Source organism: Bubalus bubalis, chromosome 17 (assembly GCF_019923935.1).
Source record: "Bubalus bubalis isolate 160015118507 breed Murrah chromosome 17, NDDB_SH_1, whole genome shotgun sequence".
Taxonomy (NCBI): Eukaryota; Metazoa; Chordata; class Mammalia; order Artiodactyla; family Bovidae; genus Bubalus; species Bubalus bubalis.
The window spans coordinates 175,746-194,513 of record NC_059173.1 but is presented as its reverse complement, the minus strand read 5'-3'; the positions used below and the strand labels follow the sequence as shown (position 1 = coordinate 194,513).

The window sequence follows — 18,768 nt, the reverse complement described above, 5'->3', positions numbered from 1 at the left end:
TGCCGAAGCGCGAAAATCAAACGCCCCTCCGGCGCGAGCGTTCAGATACGCCTTCCGCGATTATTTACAATTAGGCCGACGGTGTCCCCTTCCTGACTAATTGGGGGGCCCACTCCCCTTACTGCCTGCACTACCCAGCTCGCAGGCGGAGCCCCCGAGGACGCGGGCGGAAGTAGGCCCCACTTCCGCTCTGAAGTAGGCCGGGCCCCTGGACATCCTACGCCGACGCCCTCTTCTGCCGTGTTGTTGTCCAGTCTGGCTGAGTTGCGACCCCCGCGGGCTGCAGCCGTCCAGGCTCCTCGGCCCACGGGATTCTCCAGGCAAGGATACTGCAGTGGGCTGCCATTTCCCTCTCCAGGGCGCGAACCCGCGTCTCCTGCTTGGCAGGCGGGTTCTCTACCAACCGAGGCACCTGAGAATTCCTGAAGTGAAGTGTAGTGAAAGTGAAGTCGCTCAGTCGTGTCCGACTCTTTGCGACCCCCGCGGGCTGCAGCCCACCGGGCTCCTCCGTCCATGGGATTTCCCAGGCACGAGTACTCGAGTGGCTTGCCATTTCCTTCTTCAGCGAATTCCCGAAGAGTACAGGAGTTTAATTTGTTGCGAGGTTGCTTTAACCTGGAGATTCCAGTTGGAGGAGGGGAGTGGGCATTTTTCCCCCCCCAAAGTAAAGTGTACGGAGCGTAGGGTTTCTGGAGAACCGGAGTCGCACAGGACTTGCGCGACCCGCAGGGCGTGCAGCCTGTGGAGGACGCTCCTTTAGGGGCCGGCCGGAGTAGTCCTGTCGTGAATGGCGGAGCATAAGTGTCGCTCCCAGCGCGGGCCAATCAGAAAAGCGGAGAGGCGGGGACCTGAGTCGCGATTGGCTGGCCCCCGGGGCAAACGGGAGAGCCCGGACTTGGCGGGAGTCTTGATCGCGGCCAGGCTGGCCGAGTCCCATCCCGGGGTGTCCAGGCGCCGCGGTCATGTTCGTGTCCGACTTCCGCAAGGAGTTCTACGAGGTGGTCCAGAGCCAGGTGAGCCCTTCCTGGGCTCCGAGACTGGGGGAAGGGACGAGGGCGCGCGACCGTGGGGGCAGGAGGGGCCGGGGTTCTCGGGGCCGCTCTCAGCCAGCTCTCCCCCCGACAGAGGGTCCTTCTCTTCGTGGCCTCGGACGTGGACGCTCTGTGCGCTTGCAAGATCCTTCAGGTGAGTCCTGCTGGCTGGGCCGGCGAGGGCCGAGGGGGACCGGGGGCAGGCGCGAGGGGTGGACCGGGGCGGGAGCTCGGCCTGGGGCAGGGACTCCCGCCAGGTTGCGCCCCGGTTAGGTGGGTTAGAGGAGAAGCCGGCAGAAGTCCACAAGCTGGGCACAGAACGGCTGCGTTGGAGAGACCGGTAGACCTGCAGCGCCTTCTCACCATTGGGGTTCGAGGCAGAAGAATCTGACAGTCGAGGGCACTGGGGTGTCATCAGGGATTCTGGAGATACTGACTCCTTAACCTAATAGGAAAGAGCGTTGTTGTTCGGTCGCTCAGTGGTGTCTGACTCTTTGTGACCCCATGGACTGCAGCACACCAGGCTTCCCTGTCCTTTACCTTCTTCTGGAGTTTACTCAAAGTCATGTTCATTGAGTCAGTGATGCCATCCAACCATCTGATCTTGTTATCCCCTTCTGCCTTAGATCTCGCCCAGCATCAGGGTCTTTCCCAATGAATCAGCTCTTCTCATCAGGTGGCCAAAGTACTGGGACTTCAGCATCAGTCCTTCCAGGGAATATTCAGGGTTGATTTCCTTTAGGATTGATTGGTTTGATCTCCTTACTGTCCAAGGGACTCTCAAGAGCCTTCTCCAGCACCAGAGTTTGAAGGCATGAATTCTTCAGTGCTAAGGAAAGATTGTTGTTGTTCGGTTTTAAATATGGTTCAGGGCTTCCCCGATGGCTCAGCAGTAAAGAATCCACCTGCAATGCAGGAGATGTGGGTTTAATCCCTGGGTCAGGAATATTCCCTGGAGCAGGAAATGGCAACCCACTCCAGTATTCTTGCCTGGAGAACCCCATGGAGCCTGGCAGGCTACAGTCCATGGGGTTTCAAAGAGTCAGGCCTAAATGACTGAGCATGCGGCCACACAGGCAAGGTTTACAGGAGCTTTGGTCAGGCCCTTGGGTCGGGAACGACTCACCAAAAACCTAGAAACAGCGAGTTTTTTAGCAGTGTTTTCCTTTGGTGATGTTCAGCAAAGCTGACGTACGGCTCAGTGGACTTTCATGTTCCAATTACCTCCTTGCTGACGTCAGCGTTCACTAACCTTACGTTAGCATCTGTTGTCTCTCAGCCCATCTTTTTTTTTCTTGTAATGTGCATTTGATGGACAGGGAGGCCTGGCATGCTACGATTCATGGGGTCGCAAAGAGTCGGACACGACTGAGCGACTGAACTGAACAGAATGTGCGTTTCAGGATGGATTGCAGACGTTCTAAATACAGTAGGCTTTGAAAATTCTCTCTCTCCAGGCCCTGTTCCAGTGTGACCATGTACAGTACACGCTGGTTCCAGTTTCTGGGTGGCAAGAACTTGAAACTGCATTTCTAGAGCATAAAGAACAGGTATGAGAGACGCATTTGAGAATATTGGGCTTTCTCTCTCAATTGGCAACTTCTTAACACTGAGCATTCTTTCTCTTTCTACGATGGGGCTTCCCAAGTGGTGCTGGTGGTGAAGAACTCAATATTTCTACAATGGCTTGTGTGTATTTCTAACTATCGATTTTCTTAGGCTACACAGAAGAGAGAAGTGAGCCCTATGTGAGATGACTTTACTGTCCAATCGCAGGGACAAAATTGACAACAAAAACAAGATCGTGAATAAGGACAATCTCTAGCTCTGAACCTCTGTTTAGACACATTTCACTCTCAGGTGCTTGGAATTTGGAAGGTTGTTTCTGATACAGCCTGGTTAAAATTACTTTACGTTAGACCATTATTTCACATTTATTTTTCCAAGAAGTGTATCCCAGTTTCCAACTGGAAATTCAGGAACATACTTTCTCCCTTTGGAATTTGGGCCATAGAGACCAGGTCTCTTCTCAGCTCTACATGGAGCTATTATGAGAGCCGGGACGTCTGAGACCCCACCGCCCCCCAGGGAGGGGCTGCTCTCTGGAAGAGGGTCCCAGAGTTTCTGGCTGCAAGGAGGACTGTCTGGCAGAGACAAGTCCTCGCCTGGTGCTCCTGTCATCATGAGAGGGACCTATGCCAGATCACGTTTACAAGGAAAGCGTTTTCTGTAGTGATAGCATGAGACAAAACGCTTTACTTAATATTTAGTGTCAGTTGCTCAGCTGTGTCCCACCCTTTGCAACCCCATGGACTGTAGCCCGCCAGGCTCCTCATTCCATGGGATTCCCAAGGCAAGAATACTGGAGTGGGTTGCCATTTCCCGCTCCAGGGGATCTTCCCGACTCAGGGATTGAACCTGGGTCTCCTGCATTGTCAGGCAGACTCGGATGGCGAGCCACCAGGGAAGCCCACTTAATATTCAGGTGCGTGTTAAGTGTGAGCTGCCTCAGGCTTGCTGGAGTCTGACCGGGCGCCATGCTGCCAGCACGGAGAGGAGCCCGTCGCAGAAGAGTGGGTGACAGGCCGGGGGGGCCCCACTATGCATTTGAGAGGAGCCTGTCGCAGAAGAGTGGGTGACAGGTCGGGGGGGCCCCACTATGCATTTGAGAGGAGCCCGTCGCAGAAGAGTGGGTGACAGGTCGGGAGGGGCCCCACTATGCATTTGACAGGAGCCTGTCGCAGAAGAGTGGGTGACAGGTCGGGAGGGGCCCCACTATGCATTTGAGAGGAGCCTGTCGCAGAAGAGTGGGTGACAGGTCGGGGGGGGCCCCACTATGCATTTGAGAGGAGCCTGTCGCAGAAGAGTGGGTGACAGGTCGGGGGGGGCCCCACTATGCATTTGAGAGGAGCCTGTCGCAGAAGAGTGGGTGACAGGTCGGGGGGGGCCCCACTATGCATTTGAGAGGAGCCTGTCGCAGAAGAGTGGGTGACAGGTCGGGAGGGGCCCCACTATGCATTTGAGAGGAGCCTGTCGCAGAAGAGTGGGTGACAGGTCGGGGGGGGCCCCACTATGCATTTGACAGGAGCCTGTCGCAGAAGAGTGGGTGACAGGTCGGGAGGGGCCCCACTATGCATTTGAGAGGAGCCTGTCGCAGAAGAGTGGGTGACAGGTCGGGGGGGGCCCCACTATGCATTTGAGAGGAGCCTGTCGCAGAAGAGTGGGTGACAGGTCGGGAGGGGCCCCACTATGCATTTGAGAGGAGCCTGTCGCAGAAGAGTGGGTGACAGGTCGGGAGGGGCCCCACTATGCATTTGACAGGAGCCTGTCGCAGAAGAGTGGGTGACAGGTCGGGAGGGGCCCCACTATGCATTTGAGAGGAGCCTGTCGCAGAAGAGTGGGTGACAGGTCGGGAGGGGCCCCACTATGCATTTGAACTCGAGGTCTGCCCACATCTTCTGAACCCCACGCCTGAGGCCAGAAGAGATTCGGCCTTGGCCTACTCCTCGTTGGCAGGACAGTCATGGTACCCGCCTCACAGTGTCATCCTGGAAATGAACTTGTGTGAGGGGTTGTTAAAGCACTCGGCACAGGCCAGCCGTGGCCATCTCTGGAGCCCCTTGCCAGCAGGGCCTCACCGTGCATCGGGCTGGACGAGTCCCTACAGGACTCAGGCCTGGTGCTGAAGGCAGATGGCCGGCCCCGTGCGCTTACTCACCACGCCCCTGTCCTTTGTCCAGTTCCGCTATTTCATCCTCATAAACTGTGGCGCGAACGTGGATCTGTTGGATATCCTTCAGCCCGATGATGAGGCCGTGTTCTTCGTGTGTGACACCCACAGGCCGGTCAATGTTGTGAACGTGTACAACGACAGCCAGGTAGGCCGGGCTCCCCGAGCTCTGCTGCCCGTCTGTCTGTCCCTTTCATGCCGCAGCGTCAGGCCTGCTGTTCTTGGCAAGGCATGTGTCCACCTTGCCTATGGGGCCTGGAGCAGCCTGAGGACAGGCCCTGGTCTTGTCCACCTTTGATGGGAAACACGTCACCTCCCTCAGAGGTGCTCAGAAGGCATGTGTGGGACTCGCTTGACCCAGGAGGCACAGGGTCCGGAACCTGCTCCGAGTGCACTCCGAGCTCAGGCCAGCCAGCTTTATTGACTATCCGGACCTCAGAGGCACCTTCCCTCTAAATGGGGCAGGACGCTCCCTGGCTGCCCGGGTGGTGTGGGGTCCAGGACGGTCGTATGGGGCCCGGTGAGCCTGGCATGAGCTCTCTGAGCCACCCGTGGGCACGCACCCACAGTAGCCTCAGCCCTGAAAGTCTCTCATGAAGGACCTCTTTTAGGGACAGGACTTTTGCTCGCTGCGAGGTCACGGGTCTCTGTGTCCTTGGTCGGAGGCTGAGGTGCAAGGTGTTCATTTTGTTGGCTGAGTGTGGGCCTAAGAGGGAGTGTTTTATCCAGACTCCCAGGCTGCGATTCATGGGGTCGCAGAGAGTTGGACACAACTGAGTGACTGAACTGAACTGAAGTGACTGCGTAGTCGTTCCGTCTGCAGGCTCCGTACTCTCTGTGTACTGAGTGGGGTGCAGATTCGGGAGATTAGACTCTGGGAGAGGAAACCTGTGATGGATAGTTTTCCATCAAGGAGAGGGGAGGTTGATGGCTCTGTGTTTTAATCATAGATCAGATTGCTCATTAAACAAGATGATGACCTTGAAGTTCCGGCCTATGAAGACATCTTTCGGGATGAAGAGGAGGATGAAGAACACTCGGGAAATGAAGGCGATGAGGGGTCAGAGCCCTCCGAGAAGCGCACACGGCTGGAGGAGGTGGGTTTGCGCCTTTCACCACAGTCTTAAGGAGCTCGTCACTCCTGAAGGTCAAGGGTCAGCTCAGAGCCTGCGGGCCCAGGCAGAGCTGGAAGGCAGCAGGTTGGGCACTGACTCTGGGCAGAATGTCTATTTGGATCTCCTGCCCATTTTTTTATTAGGTTGGTTTATTTGTTGTTTTTTTTTAACTGAGCTGTTTGAGCCCTTCTGACCAGCCTGGGAGTCCCACAGGCATGAGGGCAGGGTACAGGACACCACTCGGCACTGTCAGAGAATTCTTTGTTAGTCTACCAACAAAACCTGGGGGTTTTACATAATAACCTTCACCAGGTGTACAGTTCCGTGAGGTTTGGCAGATGTGTGAAGTCACGTGATAGGGAGGCATTCCGTCACCCTCCAGAAGGTCCCTCGTCAGGACCGTCACATGCCGTTATACACTGGTTCTGACATCACTGCAGATCCACATGCAGGTGTCAGAAGTGAGTTGAAACCATGTGTGCACTTTGCCCGTGTCCCCGACGGTGACCTGTCAGCCACTGAAATAGGACACGGGACACCGCCGTCACCACAGAGACCCCTGCTGGCGCCCCCTCCCACCCGCTGGCCTGCCGTCGGATCAGAACCCTCCCAGGCCGGGGCTGAGCTCCTGGCTCTTGCTCAGCCCTCTGTTCTCTTTGTCGTGGTCAGGAGATCGCAGCGCAAACTCTGAAGAGGAGGCAGCGGAGAGAGTGGGAGGCCCGGAGGTGAGACTGCATCCCGGGGCGGGATGGCGGCCAGCAGTGCCCGTCTCTGCTCCACGTTAGGGTCACGGCTTGCGCGAGCGCCTCTGGGCCGGTGCCTGCAGGATGGCGTGTGTGGGCCCTGCGCCCCTCGGTTTCGCTTCTGGTCCCGCGAGGGCCAGGCCGGCCCCCAGGTCGCCCAAACACACTGTCCATTGGGGGTGATGCCCTGGTCCTTTGGTGTCCTAATTTCTAAGTATAGATCCTTCTGTTTAAAAACTCTCACAAATCGGATAGATGACAATTGTGTGAAACATCTCGTAGGGGAAAGAAAGCGTATAAAAGAAACTTAAGTTACCCAGACTTCCTTTTCACCCTGCACATCGTGTTTCTTGGGTGCCTTGGGATTTTAGCATCTTCCCCAGTGTTTTCTTCCTGTTCTGCTTCCTGGTGAAGACCCGGCGTCTTGTGTCCTTACAGGAGAGACGTCCTCTTTGACTACGAGCAGTACGAGTATCATGGGACGTCGGTGGGTACAGACGGGTGCGGGCGCAGTCCCGCCCACACTGCAGGGGCCACCGTCCTAGAACAGGAGCAGGACGGTGCCCCGCAGCCGCCTCTGTGTGGCCGGGGGAGGGCTGAGCCCCTGGGCCTCTCCTGGGTGAAGCGTGCCTCAGGCCAGGGCTGCCCGAGGGGCGGCAGCTGTTGCTTCCGCTCGCCGTGAGGAGCGCTGCGCGGGCCTGTTGGTCTGTGCAGGGGCTGGGGCTCTGCGTTCGCACAGGCCCTTCAGTGTCCTTGTGTCCTGGGACGAAGGTCGTACGAAAGACACATCGTGTCAGCTTGGGGTCACTGAGCACAGCTCGGGACCTTGAGGAGCCCCAGAAAATAGGTTTCCAGTGAAGCATGCTGTGTCTAGTCTCAGGGTCTGGTCCTGGGGCCCTGACCCTGAGCCCGTATTTCCAGATGTGTGGCCGGGGCCCCGCTGGCCTCTACAGGACGGTCCTTCTGAGGCGCAGGCAGGTGGGCGGTCTGGGCAGGAACGGACCCCCGGCCCCTCAGATGCCGGACGCTCCCTTGGAGGCTGGCCTCCTCGGAGCTGCTGAAGGAGACCTGGAGTCTCAGGGCAGACGGGGTTTAGGGCTCCCAATCGGACCCTTCTCCCCCACCCCAACTCCGCATGGGACATTGGGGCCCAGGCAGCGTGGGCTTGGTCCTACCCTGAGCAGGACCACCGGCCTCGGCCCGTCTCTCTTGTAGGCTGCCATGGTGATGTTCGACCTGGCGTGGCTGATGTCCAAGGACCTGAGCGACATGCTGTGGTGTGTGGGCCCCTTCGAGCAGTCAGGTCCCCGCGGCCGGGCCGGGCCCCCTGCCAGTGATGGCTGCAGCCCCGTGCTGTACTCGTGCAGGGGCCTGGTTTCCTTCCTGACTGTGGCCCTCGGCGCACACAGACTCGGGGGGGACAGTGGAGCGTCATGGGCACAGAGGTCCGGGGGTGGGGCCTGGGCTGTCAGCCCTTCCCAGCTGACCTGTTGGCCTTGCTGCCCAGCAAACTTGAGTGTGAGGTTTGAGCAAGCCCACGTGCTGCCTGGCACCTTTGCAGCCCTGGTGGGCGGTGAGCTCCAGGGCAGGGTTGCCCATGGGCCGCCTCCGGGTCTGCTGGGGGCCTGGTGCAGTGGAGCGTCTGGGTCAGACCCCACTGGCTGGAGGTGCCTGCGAGTGCCGCTCGCCCGTTCACAGCTGTGTCCTCTCCCTCCAGGTGGGCCATCGTTGGACTCACGGACCAGTGGGTGCAAGACAAAATCACCCAGTAAGGGCGCGTGCCCAGGCTGCCTGAGGTCGGCTGCAGCGGGCCTGCCGTAGGGGCTAGGGGGCCGCGTCCCTGCAGGGGCCTTCGAGGAGGGGCTGCCGTGGGCCTGGGTCCAGTCATGTGTGGCCTTGTGTGGACACTCAGCAGCGGTGGGGGGGTTGTTCGCCCCGGGCCCGGTGGGCGGGGTGGCGAGCCCAGGCTGCTGTCCTCCAGGGTGAAGTACGTGACCGACGTGGGCGCACTGCAGCGGCACGTATCCCGGCACAGCCACCGGCGTGAGGATGAGGCGCACGCGCTCTCCGTGGACTGCGCGCGCATCTCCTTCGAGTACGAGTATCCTCGCTGCCCTGCCCGCGTCCCCAGGACCAGAGACTCGGGAGGGCCCCGTGGGTGCAGGCTCTGCTGTGTTCAGGGGCGTCCCGTGTCTTAGGCCGGCCGGAGCTGGAGACTCCCAGGTCCGGGTGTGGCCACAGGGTCCCCTTGATCTCGCTGTGCGTCCACCCCTCCCAGGCTTCTGTCCGGGTCAAGTCACGCTGAGGTCGGGGAGCCCCAGGCCCCGGGCGGCTGGTGGCGCACGTGGCGGCCCCGGGGCGGGGGCGGGGGTCCCTGGGCGGGGCGGGTCACGTGCAGCCGCAGCTCCTTGACGCGGCCCAGCCTCCGCCTGGCGCTCTACCAGCACTGGTCCCTCCACGACAGCCTGTGCAACACGTGCTACACGGCGGCCAGGTTCAAGCTCTGGTCCCTGCACGGGCAGAAGCGGCTGCAGGAGTTCCTCGCGGATGTGGGGTGAGTGTCCCCGAGGCCCCGCCCCGTGGCCCCCCACCCACTCCGCGGAGCCCCGAATCTGGTCATTCTGGAGTGTCCAGGCTGGAGTGGCGGCCAGGGTTCGCGCCTCCTGTGACCAAGCGCCCCCTCCCCAGTCTCCCCCTCAAGCAGGTGAAGCAGAAGTTTCAATCCATGGACGTCTCCTTGAAGGAGAATTTGCGAGAAATGATTGAAGAGTCTGCAAATAAGTTTGGGTAAACTCAAATTTCTATGGATTAAACTTTGTCAGGGTTTCAGTTTTAGCCACGTTCTGAAAATAATGCAGAAAATGAGAATACGGAAATAATTGGGACCTTCTCTTTGGGTTAAAAATAGGGCCTCTTAAAGTACCTGAAAAGTCTAGAATTGGGGCCGAGATGCAGATGTTTGCAGTCGACCCGGCCTGTCTATCTCTGGACCCTGGGATCCCCCGGGGCCCGGTTCAGACAAGGTGTGCCCAGCGGATCTGCTGGCCCTGCCGGAGGGCACAGGCCTGGCTGCTCCTGGCGTCCTGGGACACCCCGCCCCCTGCACACACACAGCCAGCTCCTGCTGCGCCCCACAAGCTGACGGCCTGGTGCCGGGCGCTCGGCATCCCTGCTGCGGGGCTGGTGTGCGGGCCTCCTGCCCTATCTGTTCTCTGACCAGAAGGGCCGTGCCATGAGAATCTGTGGGGGCTGGCGTGGGGGGGCGGTGCTGTCTTGCGGGGGTGCCGGCCCGCGAGCTGGCCCAGCGCAGGCCGCTCTGGGCACACGCAGAAGGCCACCGCATCGCTTGCCCCGCTGCAGCATGAAGGACATGCGCGTTCAGACTTTCAGCGTCCAGTTTGGCTTCAAGCACAAGTTCCTGGCCAGCGATGTGGTCTTCGCCACGATGTCACTGATGGAGAGCCCCGAGCACGGCTCCGGGACGGACAGCTTCACGCAGGCCCTGGACAGCCTCTCCAGGTAGTGGACGAGGCCGCGGCCCAGCCCACACCGGCCACCCCCGCCCCCGCCCCGCCCTGCCGCGGAGGCCCTCAGGCAGGCGTGACCGGGGACGCGGGAGACACGTGGCCGGCTTCAGGGGGAGTGCTTTCCTTCCATGTGATTCTTAGATTTCTCTACTGTCTCGCCTCCCATGCCTCTTTGGGCGCCTCTGTCTCTTTTAGTCCAGTCTTCTCTTCTGAAGTGTTTTCCTTCTGTTTCCGTTTCCCTGTCCCACTTCCTGAGACGCACCGTCTTTAACTGTCTCCTGACTTGTTTTGAAATAGGACGTTAGGGTTCTGGGCCTCTGAGGACGTGTCTTTCTAGTCAACCTTCCTTCTCGGGAGCGAGGCCGTCCTTGTCCTTTCTCCTGTGGGTGACCGTGACCAGATTGGGCCATTTCTCGTGTGTTATGCGTTGAGTCTTCCTGACTGTTTTGGGGGGGGCTGCCCTGGCCCCTGGTTGTTGCCACGACTCCCGCGTGGCCCCCGGGGCCTCTGCCCACGGCTGCCTGATCTTCTGTCTTCCTGAGGCCTCTGCTCCTCTGCCGCCGCCACTCTGATGCTGCCAGTGCGTCTGCTGGCCAGCTGGGGGCCTCCTCCCCCTGCGCTCCGCTCGCGGGCAGCGGTGTTGCTCCCTGTGTCCTGAGTGTGAGTCTTAGAACCAAAGGTCACTGGTTCTACAATGTCGTTGCTCTGTCTTTATCTAGGAGTATGGGAAAATCCAAACACTGTACTGTCGGCGTCCCCACCCGTCTTAGAGCCGATGGGCCAGCCTCGGCCATTGTCCGCTGGCTTCCTGCCGCAGCAGTGCTCAGCCCCATCTGTGTGCCTGCCCCCATCCAGACAGTGCCGCCCATTGTTAGCTCCTTCTCAGCCTTAGCATCCTCGCGTCTTGGTCCTCTCTCCCAGGTCGTGAGGAAAGGTTGGCGGTGTCCCTTGTTTTCCCCTCCCCAGCCCCTCTCTCGGTGTGAAAATGCTTCCGTGTGTTCACCTCTGATAACGCCGAGTCGCGGGGCAGAGGACCGAATGTGAGCTGTCTCACCTGTGGCTGTAGGCTGATTCTGAGGGATAAAGCTCAGTGAACAGTGGTTCATGGTTGGGCTGATAAAATATCCCAGAGTCTCTAACGCAGGGCGGGTGTGTGTGTTACTCTGCTGCTGCTGCTGCTAGGTCACTTCAGTCGTGTCCGACTCTGTGTGACCCCATAGATGGCAGCCCACCAGGCCCCCCCATCCCTGGGATTCTCCAGGCAAGAACACTGGAGTGGGTTGCCATTTCCTTCTCCAACGCATGAAAGGGAAAACTGAAAGTGAAGTCACTCAGCTGTGTCCGACCCTTAGCAACCCCATGGACTGCAGCCCACCAGGCCCCTCCGTCCATGAGATTTTCCAGGTGAGAGTACTGGACTGGGGTGCCACTGCCTTCTCCATTAGTCACTCAGTCGTATCCAATTCTTTGTGGCCCCATGGACTGTGTCTGGCCAGGCTCCTCTGTCCGTGGGATTCTCCAGGTTAGAAGACTGGAGTGGGTTGCCATTGCCTCCTCCAGGGAACCCTCCTGACACAGGGATTGAACCCGCGTCTCCTGCTTTGCGGGAGGATCCTTTATCGTCTGAGCTACCTGGACAGTGACCACATTCCTTCCGGCCATGCAGCTCTTTGTTTTCCCTGGAGCCTCCTTTATCGCATCCGTTCCCAGCTCTCATCCCCGAGAGCACCTTCTGTCCAGGAGAGCCTGGGGCTGTGTCCTTGGCTCCAGGCCACCAGGCCTGCCGTCGACCACCCAGACAGTGCCCCTGGGTGGACCGGGGCGGCCAGGCTCCTCTGCTGTCTGCACGCCCTCATTCTGCAGGAGTGTTACTCTCAAGCGGCTCTTAAAGAAGGGGCTGCTGAGGGAAAGGTTGTGTGCCCTAGCACGTCTGACAGCGTCCTCCACCCTCATCTGGGTGCTGGTCTGGCTCGTGCAGAATTCAGGGTTCCTCCCCGCCTCCTAGCTGCTGAGGTGCCGAGGAGAGGTCCAAGCCGTTTCGGTTCTTGTTTCTCTGTAAGTGCACCCCAGACCCCACCGGAAGTTCTCGGGACCTTTTTCAGTTCTCAGCGTGCAGGAGGTCTGTGGTGTGCGGGGTGGGCTGAGCTTTCGGGTGAGCCCGAGGGCATGCTTTTGGACTTTGTCTTCAGTGTCGCCCCTCCCCCCAACGCGTCTGTTTCTCGATCTTCCTAGACCCTGGGAAGAGGCTCAGCCTGTCAGTGTTGGGTGTGCCTTCTGTCTCCCACGTGTTTGTCTCACCCGTGTGCGGAGCTCTTCTGGACGTCGTCCTGACTGTCTCCCACGTGTTTGTCTCACCCGTGTGCGGAGCTCTTCTGGACTTGATCCTGTCTCCCTCCCACGTGTTTGTCTCACCCGTGTGCGGAGCTCTTCTGGACTTGATCCTGTCTCCCTCCCACGTGTTTGTCTCACCCGTGTGCGGAGCTCTTCTGGACTTGATCCTGTCTCCCTCCCACGTGTTTGTCTCACCCGTGTGCGGAGCTCTTCTGGCTTCATCCTGTAGCCTCAGGCAGCTCTGTGCTGCAGCCATCGTTCTTTCCACAAACACGTCTCAGTTTCTGATTGTTCCATGTTCATAGCATCCTGTTCTTGGTTTATGAATGTATTGCCCAAATTTCTCTGAAGACACCAACTGGCCTTCATTTTAACCATTCTTCTGGTTCCAGATTATCTCCAGTCTCCTCTAGGGCTATGTTTTCGGGCCACAGGTCTTTTTCAAGTGTCTGGTGCTCCTCAGTCACCAGTTCCGGGGTGCAGGGCGGTGCTGTGGAAGCCCAGCAAGCCCAGGGTCTCTGGGGACGATCTGCAGGTGGAAGGCACGGCCTCGTCTTGGCAGGCGGGAAGCCAGTGTGGCATTTCAGGCTCCTCAGCTGCTGGGTATGGAGGTTCGCTTGAAGACCTCACTGCTCCACAGAGGGGAAGCCCCCTTGGAGTGGGAGAAGGGGCAGGGTTCCTGGTACCCCCATGCCTCCCCGGCCAGAACCCTGCAGGGCACCTCGGCTGGCTTCCAGTCTCCTGTCCTCTATGCCAGCCCCTCCCCGCGACGTCCATCCCCGTGGATAATCACTGTCGCTCCTTCTCACGCGGGAGCCGGGCGCCCCTGCGAGCTGTGGCGCCACCGCGCATCTGCCGTTGCAGGGGTAACCTGGACAAGCTGTACCACGGCCTGGAGCTGGCCAAGCGGCAGCTGCGCGCCACGCAGCAGACCATCGCCAGCTGCCTCTGCACCAACCTCGTCGTCTCCCAGGGGCCCTTCCTCTACTGCGCCCTCATGGAGGTCAGCTCCCTTACGCGCGCACCCCCGCCAGGCGCTCCGGCCGCCCCTGACCACCCGCCCTGCACCCACAGGGCACCCCGGACGTGGCACTGTTCTCTAAGCCCGCCTCCCTGAGCCTGCTAAGCAGACACCTGCTCAAGTCCTTCGTGTGCTCGGTGAGCGGGGGGGGGGCCTCCGGGGCTGGGGTCCTGTTGAGCAGAGGTGGGTGAGGGAGGCGTGGGCCTGGGAGGACCTCCTGGAGGAGGTGACAACCACGATGGGACCTGGAGCAGTTGGTGGGGAGCAGCCGGGGGCCCCAGAGGCTGGGGCGGTGGCCTGGGACTCGGGCATCCCGGGGCTCCTGGGCTCTGGGGGCGCTCACGCGGGCATAGGCCATGACCAAGGTGCGCATCCCCCCCGGCAGACAAAGAATCGGCGCTGCAAGCTGCTGCCCTTGGTGATGGCCGCTCCCCTGAGCGCAGAGCAGGGCACCGTGACCATGGTGGGCATCCCCCCAGAGACCGACAGCTCGGACAGGAAGAAGTGAGTCCAGGGGCCGGGTCTGGGGGGGTTCCAGCCTCAGTGCCAGGCCGGGGACGGCCTTCTCCACCTCGGCCCCAGCGCCCTGCGCCCCCTCCCCTCCCCTCCCCTGGCCCATCCCACCCCGCCGTGTGTGCCTGGGACCCCACCCCACACACTCTGCAGGGCATGGGAGGTACTGGGGGCACGCCCGCACGAGGGCTGAGCAGGGCTGGGCTTGGGGCCGGGGGGTGGGCAGCAGCCATCCAGAGTGGTCTGAGGCCCTGGGTGGTAGCCAGCGAGCATGCCTCTGTGTCCCCAGCTTTTTCGGCCGGGCGTTTGAGAAGGCGGCAGAGGGTACCAACTCCCGGGCACTGCACAACCACTTTGATCTCTCTGGTGAGCGTCCCTGCACAGCGCCCGCGAGGTGCCCAGGGCCCCTGCCGGCAGCCCTCCTACCTCGGGCCTGCGCCCCGGCCCAGCCTCAGGGTCCAGCCTGAGGCCACTTCCCCGGAGCCCCGAGGCTGCCCAGCGGAGGCTGCTGGGGCCAACCCTTGGGAGCTGCCAGCGTGCACACCACCCGCAGCCTCTGAGCGCCAGGGGGGGACAGGGTCACGTTTGGCCCTGTCTGCTGTCCGTCTCTCCGACGTGAGGGGCTTCACCGCGGTGCAGTGAGCCCAAGCCGCTGTAATAGAGCAGCATGGTGGGTGGAGGGGCATGAGACCATGGAGATGGACTCCTCCCCATGCGGGGGGCCGGCTGGTCAGGGTGTCGCAGGGCTGCTCCCCCGAAGCCCCTCTGCTGGGTGTGTAGACGCCGGCGTCCCCTGGGTCTGTGCTCTTCTCTTCCCACAAGGGCTTCAGTCAGACCAGCTCAAGTCCCTCCGTAGTGACCCCCAGTAACCTGGTCACCTCTTTAAAAGCCCACTTCTACAGACTTGCTTGCTGGTTCAGTGGCTGAGAATCAGCCTTGCAACGCGGGGAGCACGATTTGAACCCCTGGTTGGGGAGCTAGGAGCCCACATGCTGCGGAGCTGCCGGGCCATGTGCTCTGGAGCCCGTGGGCCACAACCAGAGATCCCGCACGAGACAGGCCTGACACAGCCAAGCCCGGTGGCGCAGCGGGGAGGGCCCTGCCTGCCAATGCAGGAGACGCCAGAGACGAGGGTTTGATCCCAGGGTCGGGAAGCTCCCCTGGAGGAGGGCATGGCAACCCTCTCCAGTGTTCCTGCCTGGAGAATCCCACGGACAGAGGAGCCTGGCGGGCTATGGGCCATGGGGTTGCTAAGAGTCAGATGCAACTGAGGCCCGAGACCTGCCTTCCCCCTACGGCCTCTGGGGTCTGGAGCCCGCATCTTCCCACCAGGCCATTCTCGTTGCAGCCTCATGGAGGCGGTCCCCCCAGCAGCAGCCCCCTCCTCCCATTTCAGACCTAAGACTGGAGGTGGTGCTGGCCGGCTGGCAGGACACCCCGGCTTCCCCAGGCTGGGGCCTCCAGGGCGGAGCTGCTTGGCTCCCCCATGCCCAGGCAGGTGGGTGGCCGGGCCAGCCTGCCCCTTCTGAGGGCTCAGCAGGCTGCGTGGGGCAGAGTGCCCAGGGAGCCAGGCGCGCATGGAATGTGGGGGGTTGCTGCCGGGCCGTGGGAGTCAGTGGCGCCCCTGGCCGCCCCGGCCCCGTTCCAGCGGTGTTTTCCTTTCATTAATGCAGTGATTGAGCTGAAGGCCGAGGACCGCAGCAAGTTCCTGGATGCGCTCGTGACCCTGCTGTCCTAGGGTGAGTCGGGCAGGCTGTGCTGGAGCTTTGCCACAGAGCCCGGCTTCTCACGCTCGAGGCCAGGCGGGGCCCTGCGGAGATGGGCACAGCGCCTTCCCCGGGGCCGCCTGCCCCAGGCTAGCAGGGCCGCAGCAGGCGCGCTGAGGGGGCTGAGCTCATTAGGCTCCTGGAGTCCCTTCAGGGGGAGCCGGAGTCTGCCCTGCTCTGGCCACCAGGTTGGTCAGGCCCTGGGCTGGGACGTGCGGGGCGTCTGTCAGCACAGACTGACAGCCCAGGTGCCGCTCGGCTGCCCCCACCCCAGCGCCGCAGGGCCCTTGGGAGATGGGCAGGGCCCTGCTCTGTCCAGTGAGCCCTTCAGCCCAGGCCCCCCGCGGCAGAGGCCCGGCCCGGCCCCGCCAAGCCCTGGCTGGGACACAGGCCCCGTCCTGGCTCCGGAATGGGTGTGGGGGTCCCTCCTGCTGGCCCAGTCTCCAGCCCCTGGTTCTCTGCTGACCTCAGGGCACGGGAGCCCCAGTGGCTGCACTGAGAACAGTCTGGGGCCTCCGGCACCCCAGCCTCTCTCAGGGGAACACGGGACTGGGGGTCAGATTTGGGTCTCCTGTGGGGCCTGGGGGCCCTCACCATGCTGTCCCTGTGTCCTCGTCTGAAACGGGGCTGACACCGCTTGGGCCTGGAGGGCGGGGCCTCAGCAAGGGCCTGGGGGCTTGAGTCAAAGGTTCCAAGTGGGGGTCTCTGCAGCGGGGCGGGCACTGGGGACAGGCCCTTCCCTGCAGCTGGCTGAGTGATGCCATCGTGCCCATGTGAGGCGCACGGAGCCTGGGTGGGCCAGCCTGTGGGCAGGGCCCACAAGGGGAGGAGGTGCTGGGCCAGGTGGCCTTCGGGGTCTCAGGCAGGCGGGCGGCAGGGACCCCCAGCCGTGAGTGCTGGGCTGCTCGAAGCAGCCAGTTGGCTGGAAGGCTTGGTCGCTGTCTGATCTGGGGAACCGTTAGAACTGTTTACATTTATTTTTTCTTTTTTGTCTTTTCCAGAGTTTGATTTCTTCAGCAGTAACCTCCTCCTTATTTGTGTTGACTCGCTGTTATTTAGGTTGTAAGTTATGGACATGGTTTTAGACGCAGAGACAATGGTTTTTAACGGAATAAAATGGCGCCTTAATCTTGGGTCTGGTCACAGGGCCAGCACTTGGTTGTTCCCTGAGCCTTCTGTGTCCAGAGGGGCCTTGGTCCTGTGTCCCAGGCACCCTGCCGCCCAGTGGGAAGTCCACGTGGGGAGTGACCTCAGGGCTCCCTGGACAGCCGTGGGTGGAGCCCCGGCCCCCAGCGCCCGTGCTGACCGCCATGGTGCCAGCAGGACCACCCGCTCCAGCTTCCGGCCTCTTCCTCTGTCCACTGGCCTCAGACCCATGCTCTTGACTACACACCCGTCCAGGCCCACCCTCCACTCACCCCAGCACCTGTCTGCCCAGGCACCCCCGCTTTGCGGCACCCTGGGTGGGGACTGAGCGCGAGGCCCAGTTCAGGAAGGGGGGCCGAGGGCCCTCATGGTCAGCGTCAGCCCTGTCCCATTACGGGAGCTCCAAGCTGGGTGGGCCTGCAGGTTTGGAGCCGTGGGCTGGGCTGTCCCCAGAGTGCCCGCGCAGGCTGAGGGTGGCCAAGGGTGCCCCCTCTGCCTGTTGGCGAGGAGACCATCCTTCACACGCATGGCTGACACTCCGGCCTCTGCCTGGAGTTGAGGGCTCAGGGAGCAGGCGGGCTGGAGGAAGCACAGTGGTTTGGGCAGCTGTTAGGTTGGTGGGAACAGCCCGGAAATCAGGTCCGGAAGTTGAACGTGGGTGGGGGGGGGTCTGGGGAGGGTGGTGGGCAGTGCGGTGGCTGCCCTGGGGCCACGGCTCCTCTGGAGGGGAGTCTGCCCCCGCTCAGGAGGGCCGGAAATTCGCCCTGATCGGGGTGGGGATGGCAGCCTGGCCCCCGGGGCCCCACGCTCCCCACCCTGGCCGTGTGCAGGAGCCAGGGCTGGGCAGCGACCATTCGGGGTCCCGGCGGGGGCCTGGGCCTGCGGTCAGCTCAGCAGTGTCCACGGGCTGTGCCTGGCGCTGGTGGGGCCCTGTGGCCAGGGCAGACGGGCTGAGCCCAGGACCACACACACGCCGTCCTGGGGGCTGCTCTGGGTCAGGCCCAGGTGGCGATGCTACCAAGGCTGCTGGGGGCCTCCGCCTGGGGCCTGGCCCTCTGTGCTCTTCCCCCTGGGGGAGCTCGCGCCCCCAGACAGTTCCGCCTCCCTGGAAGTCCTGGGACTCGGGGCCAAGTGCACAGCAGCTGCCATGAGCCGCCGCCGCACGTTCTGCCCCTCCCCACGGGGCAGCCTGGCCAGGCCTGGGACACTCCTTGCCTCGGGACCCCAGGAGCCTAATGAACTCAGCCCCCTCAGCACCCAGGCCTCCTGGATGTGAACTGGGGCAGATGCCGCACCCTCCCCACTGGCGGGTCTGGAGCTCCTCCAGCAGTCCGGATCCCATCCACTGTCCTCCTGCCCTGGCCTTTGGCAGACGGGGAAAATGCATTAATTCAGAGTGCTTAGAAGAGGGCTGGAAGCACTGAGATCTTGGTGGCTGTCACAGGTCTGGGCCACTCTGCCATTGTGGGGTGCCCACCCAAGGCCTGATGATGGCCAGTACCGGCTCCCGGGGGCCCCACCCCCAGGAGGAAGGACACCGGATACACCCAGCAGGGGCTGACATGGACATGCTGACGTCTGGCCCGAGTCCGGGCCGGCTGCCAGGACACCAGGGTGGGCGCAGGCCTCTGCAGGGAGTCGGGTGGGGGGCTGGAGTCCAATCTGGGCAGCCAGCCGCCAGGGCCTCCTCCCCGTGGCTGTCGAGCTGCAGCCCCCTCTCCAGAGTCCCTCTTCCCGCTGTGCCTTGGCAGCAGGGACCTTGTCAGCGCCGTGCAGATGCCTGCCCGTGGGAGTGATCCAGGGACGGCTGAGCCCTGAGAGGGCAGGTGGGAAGCATCTGCCTGG

General features: G+C 61.7%; 1 protein-coding gene across 3 annotated transcripts; it reads left to right on the top strand.

Moving 5' to 3' along the window:
* The first annotated feature begins 40 nt into the window (after window positions 1-40).
* Window positions 41-16,931, top strand: CDC45 (cell division cycle 45). 3 transcript variants are annotated; one of them, XM_025267154.3, is made up of 20 exons: window positions 41-1,013; window positions 1,126-1,185; window positions 2,489-2,581; window positions 4,772-4,909; window positions 5,712-5,858; window positions 6,546-6,601; window positions 7,058-7,106; window positions 7,835-7,896; window positions 8,337-8,387; window positions 8,601-8,720; window positions 9,042-9,173; window positions 9,308-9,406; window positions 9,980-10,138; window positions 13,342-13,480; window positions 13,552-13,635; window positions 13,884-14,002; window positions 14,301-14,377; window positions 15,408-15,509; window positions 15,685-15,750; window positions 16,779-16,931. In XM_025267154.3, exons 1-19 carry the CDS (start codon window positions 963-965, stop codon window positions 15,747-15,749), a joined length of 1,803 nt encoding a protein of 600 aa, XP_025122939.1. In that variant the 5' UTR covers window positions 41-962; the 3' UTR covers window position 15,750; window positions 16,779-16,931. The 3 variants fall into 3 exon arrangements, 2 of the variants coding, with proteins under 2 accessions (XP_025122939.1, XP_006065602.1); XM_006065540.4 differs by lacking the exon at window positions 15,408-15,509 and having other exon boundaries at window positions 51-1,013; XR_006545445.2 differs by lacking the exons at window positions 14,301-14,377; window positions 15,408-15,509 and having other exon boundaries at window positions 46-1,013.
* The last annotated feature ends 1,837 nt before the right edge of the window (window positions 16,932-18,768 follow it).